We start from the raw sequence: 22,340 nt of genomic DNA on the forward strand, positions 1-22,340 counted from the left end.
CTGTGATTGAGTCCATGACCGATCCGAGTTTAATAACTCGGCATAAAAGTGTGAGACAGTGCAAGTAACATCAGAAAATAGAATGCGCCAGTGATCCTGCTACGATTATGATGTGAAGCCTAATGCCAAACAAAGAACTTCGACAACATCGGCACGACCTCTTTATTCACTTATTATACTGCATTTTAACTTAGCAGAGCTTCAGATTTCACTGATTGCTTACAAGAACTAACTTATAAAAAAACCTTATGTTAGTTTGTTCAATACGTTGCTTGAAGGGAACATTTAAGCTGAGGTTCCAGCGTCGACCAAGTCCCTTCGTCAGAACTCATTATGAGTTGATGTTACTTCTACAATTAGATTGCAACGTCTCAATGGTGATGCTCAAGGAGTAGGGACGTTTTCCTTTGCAAGAGGAGCAATCTCTTCCCCATCTATTCCAGCTTCACTACCAGCAACCTCTAGGCTCAATAGCGCCTTTTCCCATTGTTTGGCTGGTCCCTGTATAAGAATTACTCAATGATTAAGTGAACTGCATTTTCCTCCATGGTTCATGCCCATAGAGGTGTAACATGCTAACATCCATTAGAAATTATATCTGATATGTAATTATAACTATATTATCAAATTAGGAAGATAGGATCACCGGATTAGTTTTCATATATTCCTTATTATATCAAATATATTTCCTAATCTCAATAGAGAAATAGTTTCTCCTATACCCAGATTCTTCTATATGCTATGAACAAAACAAAAGTTGCTGAATGATTACCTTCCATGAAAAGTCTTGGGCCATGCAGTTCTGGATCATCTCTTTCAAGACCGGGGTACCATAGGTTTGCAGGGCTCTCTTAACAGTAGTGGCTAACTTATCCACATCGGCTGGATCAACAGTTTCACACTGAAGATAAAAACCCAAGTTATAATCTTTAAGTTTCATCCCTCTATCGAATTAAAGAAAAAAAAGGACTCGACTTACTTCTACATTGAACGCTCCCGTGTGGAATCCAGTATAACCTTCTTTTACAGTGTCAACGAGTCCACCAGTTGATGACACTATGGGCACCTGTTGTGGGCATATAATGTACGAACAATTACAAGAATTGTCAGGGAACACACCAATGTAAAGATGAGAGCGAAATAGAGAAAACATTGCACGTAAACTCTACCGTTCCATATGGCATAGCATGCAATTGAACCAGACCACAGGGCTCAAATCTACTTGGGATCACTATGAAGTCAGCTCCGGCAATAATCTTGTGAGCCAAGGGAGCGTTGAATTTCGCAACCCCTATCGCCTTATCAGGATACGTTTCCTCCAGTTGTTCAATTTGCTTCTCCATGATCTTCTTGCCAGTTCCCTGAATAAAAAAGGATATGAATCAACTGCTCAACTTTGTTCAGGTAACAGAATCAGTAATATGGACTAAGAAATAGACAAGAACAATTGAATCAAAGACAAAGACACTTACAAGAACTATTATCTGAACATTCTGGTCAATGAACTCAGGGATAGCTTCTACAAGGATATCTGAACCTTTCTGCTCTTCTAGCCTGCCAATGAACCCTATCAAAGGGATATTCCTGTCAACAGGCAAGCCAACCTCTGCTTGAAGAGCTTCTTTCAGCAGAGATTTCGCTTCAGTGACCTAAAAAATGAGAGTTGTCATGAGCATGGATCTCTATGGCCTATGTCAACGAGGGAACCAAATGTAGCAGAGAAGGTGCCACTTACAGTTGTTGCATCATAGTGTACATCTATGAACTTATCAGTTTCTGGACTCCACTCTCGGATATCCATGCCATTCACGATACCAGTGATGCCAGTTTTACGAATAATATTGTCCAATTCCACACCTCTGTCCTCTCCAGAAACAAGTTCCTGGGCATAATACGGACTTACAGTGAACACTCGATTGGATTCTAATATAGCAGCCTTCATCCAATTAATTTTCCTTCCCTTCACAGGCTTGTCATACCTGAAAAACAAAGGAAATGTGAACATGGCTGGCAATGGAATAGTTAACTGTATAAACATAAAACATAAGTTGTAAAAGGATAATGGTATCATACCCATCAGTAAAGTCGAAAGAGCTCTTGAATTGGTTAGGTAAATTGAGTTGAGAGAAGTCTGAAAAGGCATTCCTACCCTGGTAGGCTATGTTATGAATACAAAACGCAACCTGCCATGATTAACCAAGGAAAGTCAGTTTCTCGAGAATGATGAAGCCTAAAATACAAAATTGACTCCACACACCCAAAAAGGGAATAAATCCCCACCTTTGCATTTTGGTAAATCCCCCTGGACTTGTACATTGATTTCAAGTAGCATGGAAGAAGAGCAGTGTGCCAATCATTAGCAATGAAGACTACATCTTCGCCTGCTCAAATACAGAAAAACTTGTCAGCATAACAATTCTTTTTCTCAGCTGAAGTTTTAAGATCAAGGAATTAAAAAACCAGAGACCCATACCATATGGTCCAGAGAAATATTTGCTGCTATTTAAGTTCAAAACCCTAGGTGCCTCAAGTGCAGCCTGAAAGTTGTTTAAGACATAGATAGTGTCATATTTACAGTCAACATAAAGGAGTTGTAATTCTCAACTACATAGTACAAATAAGTACTGGTAACAATGATTAAAATCCAATCCCAGCATGAAATTGCAGTCAGCAAAAATAAAACAAAACTGCAAATCATGGTTGAAGGGATTCAATAATGTGCTGCATGTCTCAAGACTCTTTGCCATATGCTCAAGAAATTAAATCAACTGACAGTGTCAAACAGAGAGGACTGATAATTGTGATTCAGAGGACATTGGACTATGTCCAATTATCCAGACAATGACTAATAATCATCAGCATAAGGGAAGAAAATGACCAGGTGAGGTACACAAAAAAATTTAACTTTAAAAGCTTCAGGGGCAATGTTATTCAATATTTACCATCAATAGAGAATCATACAGGATAAAACTAAAGGAAGATAATACATGGCAATAAGCTACCTGGCACAACAAGCTGAATCTAAGTTGGTTATCTTCATAATCCACTCCAGCCGTAGGGCCATAGAGTTTCGACCCAGTTTTGCCCCAAACCTGTCGAATTCCATAAACCAAAAGAAAAGTTAGTTTAATTTAAAAGTGTCACACTGTCTAAAATCCTACAAATATTCCATTGGTTGATGATGACAATAAAAACACCTTCTCAAGGAACATTGGGTGATCCACAAAAACACGATCAACTCCTCGCTTGTAGCAGTGAAAGAAACGGACAGTTTCTACTCTATCTCCAACTTTGACCTACCAAAAAACATAAATAAAACACATAATTAACATTAACCAGCCATAGATCCTAGATTTATAGATACCCAGGTACAAATTTTTTACCTCCACCGTCACATTGGTGTCCCATGCATCCTTGTATTGATCATACCGCGGCGACACTGTCATCACACGGTGCCCATTTCCCTACATCAATTAGCAGAAAACTGGCTCAGATGATAATAATAATCCAAATAGATTTTTAAACACCCCAAAGTTACATCCACTTTGGATTAACTTATTTTTCCTCGGATTCAATTCTGACACCCAGAATATACTCGCATAAACTTTTTCACATAATTGAATTTCGCTTTAGAATCAATTATAGAATTATTTCAAAACATCCTACTTCTACAATTGATTCTGAATATTCTATAGAGAAGTTTATAATAGTTTCCAATATGAAAATTGATTCTGAGAAAAATTAAGTTGATGGAAACATGCTATGAATCTCTCATGTCACCTCACATCACATTATCGTTTTTCTATACCAAACATTTTCCATAATGATATAATAGAAACAGGTGACAGAAGAGAGAAAATCCAAATTGATGAAATCGACTTACTGCCAAAGCAGGTGGAAGTCCTCCAAGAACATCACCGAGTCCACCAGTTTTGCTCCAAGGTCCGACCTCAGCTCCGACGAACACCAAGTTCATCCCACACACAACCTCCCCGGAAGCCTTACCACGCGCGGCTCCTCCGTCACTCGCCGTCGACGACAAGCCTTTCACCGCACGTGCGGATCGCACGTGCAACTTGTTGAGAGATCTCAACCCATCGTAAACCAGCGCGTGGCCACCGAGAGTCACCGAATTCACTTTGGCAGCAGCAGAGTCTGTTCTTCCATGGCGGTTGAGGCACGCGCTTCTTGACACCGCGTATGATGAGGCCGTTACAGTTGCCATCGTCACACTTTCTGGATGTCAAGTAGAATAAAATTTAAGTACCATTTTTCATGCAATTAACTTAACTACAGAAAATTAATTAAATCAGTACCGTGAGTTTTGTAATAGTATTAAAAGCTTTGGATCAGTGAAGAAGGAAGGTGATTAGTTAATAAATACTACAATTGGATTTTAGATTAGGAATTATAGCAGAAAAACTGGATCTGGTGATGACGTGGATTTTGAATCATTAGTGAAGAGAAGAGTTAGTTAAAGTTAGTAAGTTACGGTTACTCAGTCACCGGTGGTGGATCGGAGTAGTAAGCAACCGTCGTCGTCGGCAGCGGCGGCGGAGGAAGACGGCGGTGAAGTGAAGTTGAGTGTTGGGTTTGAGTTGAGTGATCACAGGAGTGAGTGGCATTTTGTAGTGGGAAGTTGCCTCCTTCCTCGGCGTACGGAATGATGACACGTGGCGGTCAGCGGAGATTTGTCATGGTTATTATTACAGAGCTAGTGGGCCATGGGGACATGTGATTCTATGAATATGCTACAAAGTTTTGCAAATTGAGGAGGTAATAATGTGTTGAGAGCGATGAAGATCTTTTCGTCGTTTCGTGCGCATGTGGATTTTACCATTGTGGGCTTGATTGAAGCTTGTATTCTCTCAAGAGATATAAGCCCGGTGCTGTTACATCACCTCACTCAACAAAAGGTTTTGACAAGTGAGTGTGGCTGTTGAACTTTGATTGGCTGAATGGACCAACGGCCTCTCTTTTATCAACATTCCTTTGTAAATATTAAATGGAAAATGTTTGGTATACACTACGAGGACTACAAGGACGCATAAACATCAGGAGGTTGGCTACAAATTCGTCACGGGCACCCTTCCCGGTTGGCTTTCCGAGCAAGGAAATTGATTGCTCTATTCTTCTCTCGGGTCAAGGATTTAATCATTGAGTTCAAGCAATAGGTGACGAAGGATTGGAGTGTCACTTTCGTCCATGTGCCCCGAGAAAAGAATAGTGCAGTTGATTTTCTTACTGGGAAGACCAACAGGGAAGGGTGCCCGTGACGGGTTTGGAGCAAAACTCCCCCTAATATTTACGCGTCCTTGTATTTAAAAATTATTGCTTAGTTTGTTTTTTCTGCCTTATTTTCCTCTTGTAAAAAAAACAATGCGTTAGTGAGATAGGACTAATATTAAATGGGATGGAGGTGGACCCATGAAAATATATAGTGACATTTCATGATTTAAGGAAAACAATATACAATGATAGAAAAGAGTACTTGTTGTAATTTGTAAATGAGGTTGGAGAGATTTGAGGCAAAGGAATACTTTTATATAGAAAAGTGCCTAATAATACTCATGATGAATGGAAAATACTTGTTGCCGTTAAGGACTAGATGTAGTTCAAATTGAGTGAACTAAAATAAATTTTTTGTATATCTCTATATCCTTACACTTGTTTATTTGTGAACTAACAAAGGGAATTGTTGGAAAAATTTGAAAATGTTTTTAAACTTACATAACTTGCTTGTGAATTTACTATATTTTTTAGGCAAACTTTTCCATGATGGTTCCTGAGGCAGGGTTACAATGTTGTTTCTATATTACCCAATCAACAAATGCCATGTGGTAAGTGAGTGTCTTGTTGGTGTCATGTCAATGTAAGTATGTAACTTCTGAAATTCAAATTCAAATTCTATTTTCGCTGCCGCGTTCTTGAGCGTCACAATTGAAGGTCTGCTCATAATCCACTTTTCCCTTTTTTGAGCCACCTCCAATTTCAAGTGCTCCTAGTAATGAAAAGGACACGGACAAGTGAAAGGAGCAAAACTGGATGCGAGAAGAAGCAGGTTTGGATCATTGATTAAAATGCTTACCAATAAGCAAGTGTGATTTTGATTGTGTGGGTCAATTAAAGAGAGCTGGCACCACCACCTAAGTAAAAATCATTAACAAGGATTGTTATTTCCAACAAAAACAAGTCTGCTTCTTCTAACTCCTGTACTCAGTCTCTTCATCTCCAAATACACACTTACGGCTTGCAGCAGAGGTGCTTGCGACGGCAGAGGATGTGATTTTTGTCAGACCAAAAGGAGCTTGTGGCGAAGGTGCAATAAACGAGACTTGCGGCGACGAGGGAGGGGGGCTTCCAGCGGATGATGTGTTTGGGACGGAGGTGGACTTGCGGTTCAAAGGAAGGAATCTGGAACGAGGGAGGAGGCCCGTGCTCAAAATGAAGCTGGAACACAGTGATGCAAAGGAAAGAATCGCGGCGATGGAGCCACCACCGGCAAAGCTGCCGCTGAACAGAGCAAGAGGATGATTTTTTTTTTTCCGATGATTCACTAGAGGATGAATTAGGCTTCATGAATAAAAACTTGAGGCTAAAATGCAAAATTAAAAAGTTTAAGCACTAAAATTTAGAATATAAAATTTACTGGTCAAAGAGATGACACGGCATCCTATCATCTTACTATTGGTCATTATATGGGGGGCATGACTGCTGTTTAAAACACAAACAACATTTTTAAGTTTGTCATTTTTTTTATGACAAAACTCACCCCTTTCTTATATCCATATTGATATGATCTCATATTAACCGTAGTTCTAAGATGGTATACGGTTTTATTCTAGATTCATTCATTAGGCCATCTACAATATTAACTACCATTTTAAATGTATGTTATCAATCGTGAGGGATGTGTGTTTAGATCTCACACTAATTAGAGACATGATTAAGTAAATCCTTATATAGAGAAGCAGAACGACTCTTACCTTGTGAGTGGGCTTTTAGGTAAAGTTAAGTATAGCCTGAATTTTAAGAAGTATGAACCCTGATTTTCAGTATTATTCAATGTAGTTAGTCTCCATATATAATCTCATTGGCTCGTCTCATGCTTTATCAACGATGCCGCTACACTCAAAAGGGTGCTCTCTGCCCTCTGCTATCAGAACAATCGCTACATACGTGGCACTATACTTGAAGTCTTCATTCATTGAGATGTGTAATATTTAAAGTCGTGAAATGATGAAGAACTTTATGTTGAAGTCTTCATTTGATCGAAGATTATGATGATGATGAATTGATGATGACACACGAGAAACAATAATAGTAATTGAAACTAACATCATGGACCTTGCTTTTTACATGGGTTGATACTGATACAAATAGATGTTACACATAAAATTTAAAATAAATAATAATGTATTGAAATGAAAATTCATTCATATTAAATACAATAGTAGTTTGATTTGTTGTTATTAATGTTTTCAATATTGAAATACAAAATCTTTCAACCCATAATAAAAAATTTAGAAAAAAATTGAACATAAGTGATGTAAGGCAAAAAACTTTGTAATCAAGGACCCAACATTTAAATACATATGTTCAGCTGGCACTTGCTCGCTTTTGTGTATATTGAAATGAAAAATTTCATGTGTCGACAAAAATCAAGTGGTAGGCAGCAAGAATAGACAGGTTAATGCTTCATAATGTGATTGAGCCATTCACATTCATCAACCATATCAAACAAATCAATGGGACCACCTCCTAAAGAGACTGAAGAACCTGCACTCTAGAAACAAAATGAAAATTACTCCAATGCTCGATTAGTTGAATCAAATGTATCCAATTATACATAATCATATGACTAATCACTAACTAATGGTATGGTTGATATATGCCTCAATATTATACATTCAGATTCAAGGGAGAATTTTACGAAGTTAAATGTCTTAATATAGAGGATACATTGGCTGAATGACAAAAGAATTATATACATTATAATTTCTTTTATTGAAAATCCTATATATAAACATACTAAAGGAGGACATAATGCAAACATGATATGCTAAGAACTTTCACGACTTTGTTATCCGATCCCCATTAGATGTTTCATAACAAACGCATATTACTACTCGTCCAAATTGTGGATGTGAAATTAATGGCCTCTTCTGGCAAAACGAACGGTGGAGGAAACACAATGAAAACTTATGTTTGTCATATGATCATTTGTACTTATAGTTACATTTAAAAATTTGATTTAGTTCAGAATATGGATCATCAGTTCCTCACCATTGGAAAAATTTGGGAGTTGCTATATCTAGTAATTAAATAAATGAGAAAAAAATAAAAAATTTATTTTTGATACACTAAAAGTGTAATTTTTTTTACACTTCATCTTTCTCACATTCACGAATCATTGCATGAATTTTTTTCTCAAAAATTAAATCAATATTTAGATAAAGCAACTTGACAGTTTCAATATTTTTTAATTCCAAATGAAGAATATCAATTTCTAGGGGGATTTGTCTGATTTTAGATTTATATGAGGGTTAGAGAAGTAAATTTAACTATAAAATTTAACTAGCGTTTTTGGTAGTCAAAGGGCAGTTTTTTGCAGCTAAAGTGCTAAACACTTTTTGCTAGACTTTACTTGGAATTTTTTTAGCCTAATCTCCCGCTTTTTTATTCTTATTGTGCCAAATGCCAATACATCACTATTTTATTGGAACTAAAAACTGTTATGAATAATTTGGATGACTATCATGGGCCAAACCCAAGCCCATGTAACTTAGCATTTCATCCATATCCACCCCTATAAATACAAAGAAGATGCATCAAGATGAGCACCTCCATTCACAACATTTGTATCTTTTCTTGCTCTTGTTTCTCTTCTCTCATCTCTTTCATCACTTGTTTAGACTTCATTTTATAACACGTTATCAGCACGAAGCTCTAATTGGATATAGTGAAACTACCATGGAGTCCAAGTAGTGTTTTGGAATTTTTTTTCTATTAATTCGTTAGTCCAAATATGGTTTCTCTTCATCTATTCTCATATGCGTATCCATTCTTTTAATAGCAATTTTTTTTAAGAATCCTGAAGATTCATTAGAAGATCTGGAAGAAAATTTTCTTATGAATCATGAAGATTCATCAGAATATCTGGAAGAATTTTTATTTATGAATCCTGAAGATTCATTAGAAGATCTAGAAGACAAGAAATTTGTTTATGAATCTTGAAGATTCATTAGAAGATTTGGAAGAAAAATTTCTTATGAATCCTGAAGATTCATCAGAAGACAAGAAATTTGTTTATGAATCCTGAAGATTCATCATAAGAAGTATGATGTACTCTAGCTATGGATCCAGAAGATTCATAAAATAATATAAACTATGAGTCCAGAAGAACCATAGTATGATGATTTATAGCATAATACATTGTATATGATGTACTCAATTTTTGAATCCTGAAGATTCATGAAAAGAAAAAGTGAAATTACTGGTTGTTTATAAGTTGTTATTTCAACGTTCATAGATAAAAGATGTTATTTTATTATAACTAGCTAGCTATGAATCCAGAAGATTCATAAGAAAAAAAAACATATAACATGTTCCAAAGAGAAAGATTGAAAGGATTGATGCCTTGGCCGTGATTAGCTATTTTTGGATGTGAATAGCTATTTTTCGGGAGTGTTTTTTCAAAAGCAATAACCAATGCCTTGGATAAATAGGTTGCTGGCTATGTTAGTGGGGATTGTTGGAATAATGACATTCAAGAAAATTTATTTGAATATTTATTTTTCTTTTCTTCAGTTACCCAACAAGAAATTGAAAGGTTTAATTGGTGTCTTATTTTGGTCTTGCACCGTTAAGCTAATCTCTTTTATGACTCCACCAGTTTTGTTTTGTCATAAAGTTTCCAAAGTCCCATGCGTTTTATCCCTTGGTTGGAAACGTATTCCTTTACAATTTTAAAACTTTGATTGGCAATGTTTTCAGAGGGCTTTCAAGACTTTGATTTTATTGCCTTTGGTTAATGGGTTTTCACGTGAAAAAGAAAAATGTCTTCATCTTTTCATATGGCTGGAGGTTATATGATAAATGTGATCATAGTGGGTGGTGACATGAAAAACCTTCTTTTGAACGGATTTCTGAGCATTGTTGCATAGACTCTAACACGCTAAGGTTCTAAATGCACAATATCTTGTGTGTAACTGTGTTAACCTTGGGTAGCAAATCCGGCACTGGATTGCACCGGAAGTCTGCCGGAATTTTGCTTTCAAGGCAGTGGTTCTTCCACGGCACAACTTTCCTTCCCTTATTTCCCTACAATTCGAAAGCAAATATTTCATTGATAAAAGTTGTGATATTTTATTGAAGGATGGTTAATTGTCCCAGAAGGACATGATGACATATATGATATTATATGGTGGTTCTCCATACGAGACCTATGAAATCTCAAAGTAATAGTATAGTAATGTGGTGGTAACTCACACTTAAGGGGAAGAATGATAAGAATCATAAGATTCAAGTATGATTTAGAGACTTCTATTTTGAGATCTCCAATTTCCCCAACTAGTGATATCAAAGTATGAAGATAAAAAATGTGAAAACCCCTGAAAGATTCAAAATGCGAGAAAATATTCTTTGAAATATTGAAGCATTATTTTGATTAGCGAAGTTCTTCATATGAAAGAAGTGATTGTGATTGGCATATGACCGGTTAGACCATCCCGAGTCTTATGATGCGAAAGTCTATTTTCCAGATGTTGTTCTCAAAACCAAAAATTAAAATTGTGGCAAAGTAAGGGGAATTCCCTATGATTCTTGAATATATTTGATGTGATACATGTGCACATATTCAGTGTTTATCGATACATCGATCTTGATAGAGTGAAATTTTCAACCTTGACCAAGTTGGTATGTGACATGATTTTGAATGTCAAGTTGCACATGTTCATATTTAAAATGATCTGGCAAAGATATTCAGCTAAATGCTTCTTATTTACAGCTAGACAATTATTAAGAGAACAAATGTGCTTACTTATTTTTTTGGACATGTGATGACTAACAATATCTATATGCATCAAGCAAATGAATCATTATAATTCTCTCCATTGAATTGGTTCATTGTCAGGAACCTAATAATTCTCATCTAAGAACTTTTTATGTGAGCTATGTTTTCTCAATTGTCCAGCAGACAACACTTTGATGAGATTAAAAGAAAGTTGTCTGAATTTGAGCTATTCCTAGAAGATATTGCATATCTTACTTATCGTTATTTCTCGGCATCAGGAGGAGAGAAAAACTAAGCAGCTATATAAATTTGTGTAGAATGCTTATATATACTCGCACACAATAATATGAACCTAAAGTTCAAAAGAATGCATTCTCTGGCTAAAAGGGATTTCTAAATTTCTTTATGCTGCAAATGTCCTTCTCTATTGAAATTTTATTAGGCTAAGGCATGCCTAAACTTGGTTCCAAAGATAAATTTGAGAGAAGGAAGATGGTCTTGTTATGAGGAAAATTATCATGAAAAGTGTAGAGATTATGAAAACTGTTTAAACCTCTTGAAGAGGTTCAGGTACCTGTGATTATTGACAAGTTGAAATAAGGAACCAAGAACTTGAAAAATTGTTGACAGATAAGTAGCGCTCAATATTATACGTGCGAGAATATTGAACCCATATTAATGTGTGGTTGACCAACATATAAAGAAGCAATTCATTTGCAAAAATATAAGAGTCTTTGGACTTGAAGTTTATACCCCAAAGATGTAAAAGGATATTGCATAGTTGTTTGGTTATGAATTGGTCATTGATTGACAAAATGGAACATACTTTTAACCAGTTCCGGTTTCATTGTCCAGACATAAATATGAGAAATTCTACATCGGAGATTCATCCATCACCTTACAGACAACACAATGCTAAAAAAGAATATATCAATGGAAGTACCTACACTCCCATTTGTTGGATCACTCATTAAAGTCTGGAGTTTGGGTCTTAATTTATAGGTACATAAAACCAGCAGTTTTCATTCTTCTTGTTGAGCTTACTCTCTCAGTTGAAGTTGAAGGTTCATATACAGGTTTTTAAGTGCTAATTAACAGAGCCATGTTTTGTTCTCACTATAGTGGAGATCAAGATTCTGTAATTCCCTATCATATTATGCCTTCTCTTTTGTCTTCTTTTCTACCTTCTTAATTTCAATTATGAATTTGAAGGTTTTTAAATTTTCTGGTGGGTTGTTCTGTCGAACTATCAACCAAGTGACAACCAAGCACACATTGAAGCATATAGGGGTGACAATTCTTTGTTGCATTTTGATTTTTGGAGTTCTTCCCTTCTATTCATGTAATTGATGTGTAGAATTTCACTAAAAAAACAACTTATGACCGACGCTTAAAAACCATCGGTACGCAATTAAAACCGTCAGTAATGAGGTTTTACCGACGACCGCCGAACCTTCGGTAATTGTTTACCAACAGATGTGCCTAACTGTGGGTAGTTACCGATAGTTTCCAACCATCGTTAATTACCAATGGACATAATTGTCGGTAATATGGTCATTTCTGTGGAAAACTACTGAAGTTCAAGCCATCGGTAATTCTTAATTTTTTCTATTCTGGTTCTTTTCCATTTTTCATTTTCACTTTTGGTTAGTCTACTCTTCATCGTCTATTTGTTCCTTCAAAGACGCAAAATTACCTCTAAGATTATCAATTTCTGATTGTTGTTGCCCGCGCATTTTAATGATGAAGAAGATGTTTGAGGTTTCGGAGATGAATATAATGATTTTTAGTTTATTAATTTTTTTTCCCATATATCGTTAGATTTCTAACGGATAGAGGACCGAAAATTAAAAGTGCTAACGGAGGCATAAGTTAGGGACGAAAAATGCAAATGTTTTATTCAGGGACCATTTTCACACAAATGATATAAGTAGGGACCAAAAGTGCAGTTAAGCTTATGTTTTAACTATATTATTTAAAATTCTTATTCAATGTTTTTTTACGGATTAATCAATTTTTTTTTGACGGAATTAATTAATGTTTTTTTTGCTTCATTGGAAAATGGAATTAATCAATGTTAAATCTAATAAAATGTTTTAAAATCATTATGAAAAGGCTTTTATGAAATTAGATCAATTTTATGTTTAAGTTATTATTTTTTTTTTGAACTCAAGTTATTGTTATTATTATTACTAGTGTTTTTTACCCGCGCGTTGCACGGGAAATATGTCTATTGTATTTGATACATTAATTAATACTTTGATTATTAAAAATATATTAAACAACGAATGAAATAGAAAAGTCAGAATTGATGAGTAAAGTGGACATAAAGACTTCTCTTCTAAGCCCGATTGAGACCAAGAGGAACTCGTTTCACATTCTTCGTAAATATGAAGACGATAACACAAATCATAGATATAAGGAATTATCAACATATTAATCTTAAAAAAAAAATGGCTTAATTGCACTTTTGGTCCCCCAACTATCGCCTTCCTGCAAAATTGGTCCTTAAACTTCAAAATTAGCAAAAATGGTCCTCCAACTATACATGTCGTTGCAATTTTGGTCTTCCGTTAGCATTCCGTCAGGAAACTAACGTGAGAAGCTGATGTGGCTCACTCACATGCTTCTCACGTGACCATTCAGGAGAGAGAGTGATGACTGGACAAACATGTGCGTGTCACGTGACACTATGAAGCCCCAACGGTCATCTCCTCCATCATTGTCTTCTTCACCTGAGCCCTTAGGAGAGGGGTTTTCATTACTTGCATGTCCTTCTGAAATCACTACCTGGAAATCGAAGAAGAAGGATATGCGAGCACCTCCAAGGGAAGGGTGGAAGGAAATGGGTGGTGGGTCTCAAAGTTGTGGCTCGTATTCTGGTTCACAGAGGAGGAAGGGGGGTCCGTTGTGCGATTGTGGTTTTGAGGCTCCTGCTGTTACATCCTGGACTGGTGAGAACCCTGGGCGAAAATTTTATGGTTGTGGACTGTTCAAGGTTCGTGTTCTTCCCCCATTGTCTTGTCATTTCTCTCATAGATCTGTTATGTGGTCTCTTCTTCCCCATTGTCATCGAAAATTTATTTGGTCTCTTATGTGCTCTGATTTTGCAGATTCATGGCAAGAGAGTATGCAGGTTCTTTGTATGGTATGATGAATATCATGGACTAGGAAAATATGACAAGTCTGATGAAGAAAATGCAAGGGAGAAGAAAATTATTGGTTCACTGTTGAGGAAGATTGATGCTATGAAGAAGAAGGAAAGGCTTTTGGAGATTTCATTGGGGACTTGTATTGTTTTGATCATGGCTTTGATCATTCTGTTGGTTTTTGCTGTTGTATTCAAATAGGGGAAATTAGGTCCACTGTAATTTGTTTTAGGTGTAATGTTGTTATGTATTTATTAGAGTCTTGTATGATTTCTATGACATTTAAGTTGATGTTTCATGAATGAATTAGAGACATGTTACTATTCAGAATTGTACCATGTCTCTTTTTAGCCATCTACAAATTGAACCATGATAAACCATGATAACAGTGGACATCCTTGACATAAAAGTGGCCCTGCAATGTGATCAAATTCAGAACTAAACCAACAACATAACATTTGCACTTTGGCCTTGCATTGTCATCAAATTCATAACTAAACCAACAAAATATTGAAGTGTTATCCTGCAAAATGAAGTGGACATAACATAGGCACAATGAACATAACATAGACACTTAGGCCTTCCATTGTCAAAACAAAATAACATTGAACATAGCATTGGCACTTAGGCCTTCAGAACAAAATAACATTGTCATCAAACACACATAGTCAGATCACTCAAGTGGCACTTAGGCCTTAAGAACATTACAGAAACCTTAAAATAGAGTCACATTGCTCAAAGTCATAAAGCACAAAAGTGGCATCTATGCTTAAACCACATTACAAATTTTCAATCCTAATACTACTTTGTTCCACTAGCTTCTCCAAGCTTCCTCTTCTTTCCCCCCTTTGCAGTTTTTGCTTTAGTTGGTTGTTTCCCTTTCCCTTTCCCCTTATCTTTCTCCTTTGATCCAGCTTCATTTGTTTGAGTCTGTGGAGCCTGCGGAGGCTGAGACTGGCTAATAGGAGCTTCAGGCTGAGACTGACTCACAGGAGGTGCATCTTGTGTTGCATTTTGAGTAGTTTGCACTTCCCTCTGCTCAGGCTGCAGTATTGAAGTGTTATCCTGCAAAATGAAAAAATATTCTTCAGAACAATTAGATTAGAAATAGGTATACAGTGAAGTGCAAAGATTTAGACAAGTATCAAACCTTATTCCCTCCAACAGGAATCTCTCTGTCCGCTAGGTCCTTGGCCTTGCAAGTTCTTACATTGTGCCCTTCTACTCCACATCTTCTACATTTCAGTGCATGGCCTCCCTTCTTCAGCTTTGTAGGGTTCTTCTTCTCATCATTTGCCTTGTTTCTAGCCTTCTTTGGCCTCCCAGGAGCTCTTCTTACAAAGGAAGGGTTAATGGGTGGGGCAGGATCTTCTGGCCATAGCTTAGGCCCATTATTAGGCTGGATCAGATAGGAATATGTTTCCAGAAAAGTTGATTTCCTAGGATGACAAATTGAACAACAACAATTACAAATAGAACTACAATAAAACACAATTAATTCAGAACTACAAATGTAATTTACCTGTAGCTTGGATCCACATAATTCTCAGGGTTCCGGCGTGCAAACCACATACATGCAATGGAATGTGAGCAAGGAATGCCTGTTAACTGCCATCTCCTGCAGGCACATGTCCTTTCTTCCAGGTCTACAACATAAGAATCAGAATCTCTCTTCACTTGGAAGTGTCTGAAATTGTCAGAACCATTCCAAACTGCTACGCATTTATCAGCTGCTTCCTTGGAGAATTCCAACCTTTGCTGAATCAGTGGGCATATGATTGAAGTCTTCCATCTCAGCATCAATTGTCTCTGCTTGACAATCCTATTGTTGATGTAAAACTTCAGCCCCTCTAGCAGAGAAATAATGGGTTTGTCCCTATGCTCCAACACTGCCATATTAAATGCCTCGCACATATTGTTGACCTGCAAATCACATCTTGTGTCTGTGCTATATGCTGATCTTGCCCACTGCTTTGCTGGCAGCCTCATCATGTCATTGTAAGCCTCTTCACTAAATGCCTTCATCAATTCCATTTCTTGCTTCCACTCCTGCACTGTGCTTGCCCTGGCTGCCTTCCACAATGCAACTTTCAATTCTGATCCTGGATATTTCTTCCTGAAGTTACCATAGATATGCTTCACACATAGTCTGTGGTCAACATCAGGAATGAGCTCCTGTAGGGTAGGAACCAAACCCTGCAAATAAAAACCATTCCAAATGTCAAAACAAAAATTTAAATAAGTACAAAACATAAATAAGAAGATTAGATTTTACCTTCTGCTGATCAGAGATAAAAGCCCACTTTTTCTTCTTAATTTGGTCTAGATCCTCCAACAACAAACTCACAAACCAGTTCCAAGAGTCCTTAGTTTCTGCCTCCACCACAGCATAGCATATTGGAAACATTTGATTGTTTCCATCCTTCCCTACAGCTGCTAGGAGTTGCCCTCCATAAGTGCCTTTCAAAAAACATCCATCTAGACCAATTAGTGGTCTACATGTGTTTGCAAAGGCCTGTTTTGTTGCAGCCAAACAAACATATATTCTCATAAACACTGGCCCTTTAGGTCCCTCCTCACACTTGATGATCACAGTGCTGCCAGGATTGCTTCTCAGCAGTTCATGAGCATAATTTCTCAAGTGGCCGTACTGGTCAGTACATGCACCTTGAATCATCTCTAGAGCCTTGACTTTTGCTCTGTAAGCTTTCCACCACCCCAAATGTATACCCCACCTACTCCTTGCTTCTTCAATTAATCCAGGTATGCTCAAGTTAGGACTGTGCCTAAGAAGAGGCATAAACTTCCTAGCCATAAAAAGAGTCTTAGCCTGCCTATTTGATGCAGACCTGGAACAAAAAAAAAACATTCCAAAATTCAAAATAAAATTTAAAAAAGTACAAAACAAAGATAGGAAGATTAGATTTTACCTGCAACAATTGTGAGCAGCCTCATATGTGACAAGCAGGAAGTAGTGCCTGCTATTTGTTTTACTGATTCTCAAATTAAATGGGCAGCCTTTGACACAATTAACAACAACCCTCTTCTTGTCATTCTTCACTATTTTCAGATCTTTCTTATGTTGCAGAGCAAATTCCTTAACAGCATGAATAAAAATATCCTTACTGTCAAATACCTGACCAAGGACAAAGTTCACACCATCACCATCTTCTACAGGCCTAAACCTGGGGTATCTCCTTGCCCTTCCCTCTCCTTCTCCTTCAGATGGACTCTCTAAATCATCAGAATCCCCATCTTCATCTTCAAAATCTGAGTATGTTGCTCCTGGATCATTAGTGTCTACAGGTAATGAAAGTTCATACAGATCAGGTGGTGGAGCATCATGAGGTATATCAAGAAGGGACTCACGAGGCAAGATTGTGGTCCAGTCCCAGTTTTCCTCATAGTCACTATCATCTAGTGACACCACTGAGGAATCATCACTGTCATCACTGTTAGGGTGATATGACTCATCATCTTCCTCTCCTCCCACCCCTTGGTTCTCCTTCTCAGCCTGTTCTACCACTACCTTCTCCTTCCCAGCTTGTTCTCCTACCACTTGGTTCTCCTTCTCAGCCTCTTCTACCACTACCTTCTCCTTCCCAGCTTGTTCTCCTACCACTTGGTTCTCCTTCTCAGCCTCTTTTTCCACTTGCCTCTCACACTCTAGTACCACAGAACCAATCTCCTTCTCAGCCTCTTTTTCCACTTGTCTCTCACACTCTAGGACCACAGAACCAATGTCCTTCTCAACCTCTTTTTCCACAGAAACAACCTCCTCTTGAATCACCTTATCCTTCTCCACATCCTTTTCACCTTGAAGCAACTTCCCACAAATCACATCCAACCTATCAACTATTGCCACATCATCATCTGAGTCAACAGCATCTAATGATATCTCATTGGCATGCTCAACAAATACATGGACTAGATTATACCCCTTAACATCAGAACAAAATTGGTGCACATCCTTATCAGTGATTATACGCCTAAACCCTATTCGACCTAGTGCCCCAGGGTGCCTGTACCATAAAGCTTTAAAAGCCTTATACCCCAATCTAAATACCTCCTTACCCATCTCAATAGAAGATATTACATATGTGTCCCACTCAACCAATTGTTCTACAGAACCACCAACATATTCAATTCTGGGTTCAAAGGTCAACTTTCCACCATGATGCAGCAGTATTTTTATACTATTAGTCACTAAGGAGCTGGACAAAACAAAGGACAAGATTAAGATACAACATTTACTCCAAACCACAAAAGGACAACAAACAACATTGATTTAATTCAACAACCCATTCAACATGACATAAAGATAAAGGGAAGAATAAAAAATCTTACCTTCGCACATGGGTAGAGGGCAAAGGAACAGCATCCGGAAAAAGTTCACGTTCTGGGACCACACCACTTGCTTCTTCCTTGTCACAGTCCACGTTCTTCTCAATCGCTTTCCTCGGGGTTGTCTTCTTCGCCAATGGTTTCTTCGTCGGGGTCCCCTTCTTAGCACCGTTGAGCTTGTTCGCCGCTGCTATCTTCGCCGGGGTGGTTTTCTTCACCGTTGCCTTCTTCGTCGGCGTCGTCTTCTTCGTCGGCGTCATCTTCTTCGCCGGCGTCGTCTTCTTCTTCGCCGGCGTCGTCTTCTTCTTCGCCGTCATCGTCTTCGCCCTCCTTCGTTCTCTTCTCCTAGGGTTTTCTATTAGCTGCAATTTTGGTCCCTTAGGTTATGAAATTGAAAACCCTAATTTTGACCTGATTACACCCTTTAGTGTCACGTGACACGCACATGTTTGTCCAGTCATCACTCTCTCTCCTGAATGGTCACGTGAGAAGCATGTGAGTGAGCCACATCAGCTTCTCACGTTAGTTTCCTGACGGAATGCTAACGGAAGACCAAAATTGCAACGGCATGTATAGTTGGAGGACCATTTTTGCTAATTTTGAAGTTTAAGGACCAATTTTGCAGGAAGGCGATAGTTGGGGGACCAAAAGTGCAATTAAGCCAAAAAAAATTAATGTGATAGTAGCACAAATCAGGATTGTGTAAGATATATCATAAAGTATAACATTATTGTGTTTATTCCAACTAAATAGGGATGAAAATGGGTAGGTACTATAGTACCATCTCCATACCCGCGTTTTTAAAAATTACATGTACCCCGTCTCCATACTCACGTGGGTAGCAACTCGAAGCTCTCCACCTTTAGACAATTCAATGTCATTACAGGAAGCTATCCATCTTTGCTAAAATCTAAATCTATGGATGACAATGGGTCTCAAAATCATAGGGTACCCGCAAAAAATACTCACTACGGGTAGGGTAAAAAACCGCTAAATGGGTATGAGGTTGAGTATAGATAATTACCCGCAAAAAATAGTGGGTATGAGTGCGGGTATGGGCACTATAGTACCCAACCGGCCCATATCCGCACACATATATTATTATTATTATTATTATTATTATTATTATTATTATTATTATTATTTGGGAATATATTAACAAATTAACTTAAGCTATAACTTTCAAACTCACTCTTTTTAAAAAAAAGCTTGGGATATATTAATTAAGACTCTAAAAATAAATAATAAATAAATTAAGATAAAATCAAGAAATAAACCACCTAAATCCTAATCAAATCTAAAATTTAAAAATGTATTTTTTTACTCTAAAAATAAATCAAAAATAAATTAAGATAAAATCAAGAAATAAACAACATAAATCCTAATCAAATCTAAAATTTTAAAATGTATTTTTTTATGAGAATTAATCTGATAATGACACGTGTTATTTTTTTTTCCAATTAGTGAATATTCTGCACCCTAGAAGATTTTCTTTTCCTCAATCCTTTTGCTTTTGATTAAGAAGAGAAAATTAATCAATATATTCTAAAAATAAATTTAAAATAAATTAAAAGACCAAATCTTATCTTTTAAAATAATATCAATCAATTATTTTAGAATATATAAAATTAAAACATATATCAATTGAAAATTATATCTTCTAAAATAATATCAATTAATTAGGTTAGAATATATAAAATTAAAACATATATCAATTGAAAATTATATCCTCAAACAAATTGACACGTGAAATAATTTTTATGAGAATTAATCTGGTGTTGACACGTCACGAAGAATTAATCTGGTGCTGACACGTCACTATGGAAGTTCTTCTTTTCTAATATACTTTGATTTTGATATTGATTGATATTGATATTGATATTGATTCATTACTAAAATAATTTTCAATGATTTTTTTAAGATTATCTATTCTATTATGTATTATTCTATTTTCTTAAAGATTAACTATTTTTTAAAATATGAATTGCGATACCTATATAAACCACGCCTCCACACCAATCAAAGCACACGTCTGATACCTTTGTTAGGGTTCTTCTCTCCGACTACGTAACCGCCATTGAAGATTGAAGATAACATGGATCCATTGCCTGAGATGTATCTGAATAAGAAGAAGGCTGTGTTGATTGGATTGAAGCACCCAGACCCGCAGATGAACAGTGTCGATGTGAAAGGGCAGATATTGAGGATGAAAGAGAACCTCATGAAACTGCGTGGGTTTTCAGAGGATAACATCACCCTCATGATTCAGGAGGAAGAAGAAGAAGAAGAAGCGATCAACACACCCACTGGCAGAAACATTGGAATTATGCTAGGCTCGCTGGTTCGGTCTGCTAAGCCAGGTGACATCCTCTACGTCCACCTCATAGCCTATGGCTGTTCTGATGGTTGTATTATTACCGCTGATAAATATCACCTCCGTGGTACGTACCCTCACTTTTGCTTGATTTCATTATATAAATTTCATAATTTAATTTAATCTGGACTAATTTATTTCTTTGCAAACAAACAGAAAATCGTTTCAGGGGATTTATAGTTTCAGCCCGCCGAAAGGGTTGTAATCTGACCATGGTATCTGATTGCCTGATTGAACCTGCTGCGTGTTCTTGTTCATTTCCTATAAAAAAACCAACACTGTTCCAAGTTTTGATGGAAAGACAACCTAAAAAGGAGGATCTTTTCCCTGTGAGACATGATCTTTCCACTATGGATCTTAAAAAAACTTTGCAACGCACCGACTTGTGTTCTGTCGATGTCCGCAACCCCATTGAGGAGACTGATGATGATGATTTACCTCGTGTAATTCTGTTGATGCCTTTCCGACGTGATCAAAACACCCCCAGCCCTATTCAGTCAAGGCCTCAAACTGGCCCTCTTAATGAGAAGTTTCCATCTGAATTATTCTTTCCCCCATCACCAAAGGGAGGAGCTTCTTCCACAACCACTTCTCCTCCGCACACATTATACGGTGGTTTTACCAATGCCATACTCGATGTAATTGAAGAGACTCATGGTGAAGTCACAAACTTACAGCTCGCTCAAAAGGCTATGGAGAAACTTGGAGGAGAAGTACCTAGTCTCCGATGCAATGACCCCAACCACGCTTATGCTTCTTTTGTGTGCTGATCGATCTTATGTTGGAGACTTTTGGAATCCATATATGCAATTTGGTTCATTTTGGGAGACTTTTATTTTTCACCTTAGTTCAATTGGTTCATGTTTCTTTAGGTTTAGTAATAGAGTTTAGATAGAAAAATTCTTCTAGTTAGATTCAGTTAAGTTGATTAAGAGGCAGTTTTACTGGTTTCAGTTCGATAGTTTGAGTGGCTACTGGCTAACAGAAGCAGTTGACTGATGTACAAATACTTATCCATTCTATCAATAATACAACTTTTACTCTGATAAATGATAATTCATAGATGAGTTCATGGGTTCTTAACCTAATGTTTATAGTTTGGTTTGCATCCAACAAACTATGAGATTTGGATTTAAATTGTTGTTTTCTGTTATTTAAGTTTCATATTGAATTATGTACGCAAATTCTATTAACTGCCCATTGCAAAGTACTATGAGATTTGGATTTAAATTGTTGTTTTCTGTTATTTAAGTTTCATATTGAATTATGTACGCACATTCTATTAACTGCCCATTGCAAAGTACTATGAGATTTGGATTTAAATTGTTGTTTTCTGTTATTTAAGTTTCATATTGAATTATGTACGCACATTCTATTAACTGCCCATTGCAAAGTATGAATCATCTCGGAGGATTAGCTTTCCTATGTCTCATTGACAAAATGTGATTTATGTCTACAA

The 22,340-nt window shown here is 36.9% G+C and overlaps 3 protein-coding genes across 4 annotated transcripts; 2 read left to right on the forward strand and 1 right to left on the reverse strand.

Annotated features, from left to right (window-relative positions):
• Positions 1-138: 138 nt before the first annotated feature.
• LOC130717317 (granule-bound starch synthase 1, chloroplastic/amyloplastic-like) lies at positions 139-4,650 on the reverse strand. 2 transcript variants are annotated; one of them, XM_057567503.1, is made up of 14 exons: positions 4,493-4,650; positions 3,884-4,236; positions 3,384-3,464; positions 3,198-3,296; positions 3,003-3,092; positions 2,474-2,537; positions 2,281-2,381; positions 2,074-2,183; positions 1,736-1,979; positions 1,473-1,649; positions 1,170-1,361; positions 980-1,066; positions 773-901; positions 139-501 (listed from the first exon to the last, which is right to left on the reverse strand). In XM_057567503.1, the coding sequence occupies exons 2-14, from the start codon at positions 4,223-4,225 to the stop codon at positions 385-387; spliced, it is 1,833 nt and encodes a 610-aa protein (XP_057423486.1). In that variant the 5' UTR covers positions 4,226-4,236; positions 4,493-4,650; the 3' UTR covers positions 139-384. The 2 variants fall into 2 exon arrangements, with proteins under 2 accessions (XP_057423486.1, XP_057423487.1); XM_057567504.1 differs by lacking the exon at positions 4,493-4,650 and adding an exon at positions 4,317-4,447.
• A 9,056-nt stretch (positions 4,651-13,706) lies between these two features.
• On the forward strand, positions 13,707-14,386 carry LOC130719715 (uncharacterized). Its single transcript, XM_057570326.1, has 2 exons — positions 13,707-14,012; positions 14,128-14,386. The coding sequence occupies exons 1-2, from the start codon at positions 13,707-13,709 to the stop codon at positions 14,362-14,364; spliced, it is 543 nt and encodes a 180-aa protein (XP_057426309.1). The 3' UTR covers positions 14,365-14,386.
• A 6,165-nt stretch (positions 14,387-20,551) lies between these two features.
• On the forward strand, positions 20,552-21,651 carry LOC130719716 (metacaspase-4-like). The gene is made up of 2 exons (XM_057570328.1): positions 20,552-20,948; positions 21,038-21,651. Exons 1-2 carry the CDS (start codon positions 20,603-20,605, stop codon positions 21,649-21,651), a joined length of 960 nt encoding a protein of 319 aa, XP_057426311.1. The 5' UTR covers positions 20,552-20,602.
• Positions 21,652-22,340: the final 689 nt, after the last annotated feature.

Source organism: Lotus japonicus, chromosome 5 (assembly GCF_012489685.1).
Source record: "Lotus japonicus ecotype B-129 chromosome 5, LjGifu_v1.2".
Taxonomy (NCBI): Eukaryota; Viridiplantae; Streptophyta; class Magnoliopsida; order Fabales; family Fabaceae; genus Lotus; species Lotus japonicus.

Excerpts from the sequence above, each read along its gene's own strand:
- LOC130717317 (XM_057567503.1), bottom strand. The coding sequence starts at position 4,225 with ATGGCAACTGTAACGGCCTCATCATACGCGGTGTCAAGAAGCGCGTGC. Across the intron at positions 2,538-3,002 it reads GATTCAGCTTGTTGTGCCAG|GCTGCACTTGAGGCACCTAG; the intron begins GTAGCTTATTGC and ends AACAACTTTCAG. Across the intron at positions 1,980-2,073 it reads TCTTTCGACTTTACTGATGG|GTATGACAAGCCTGTGAAGG; the intron begins GTATGATACCAT and ends TTTGTTTTTCAG.
- LOC130719715 (XM_057570326.1), top strand. The coding sequence starts at position 13,707 with ATGAAGCCCCAACGGTCATCTCCTCCATCATTGTCTTCTTCACCTGAG. Across the intron at positions 14,013-14,127 it reads ATGGTTGTGGACTGTTCAAG|ATTCATGGCAAGAGAGTATG; the intron begins GTTCGTGTTCTT and ends CTGATTTTGCAG.
- LOC130719716 (XM_057570328.1), top strand. The coding sequence starts at position 20,603 with ATGGATCCATTGCCTGAGATGTATCTGAATAAGAAGAAGGCTGTGTTG. Across the intron at positions 20,949-21,037 it reads TGATAAATATCACCTCCGTG|AAAATCGTTTCAGGGGATTT; the intron begins GTACGTACCCTC and ends GCAAACAAACAG.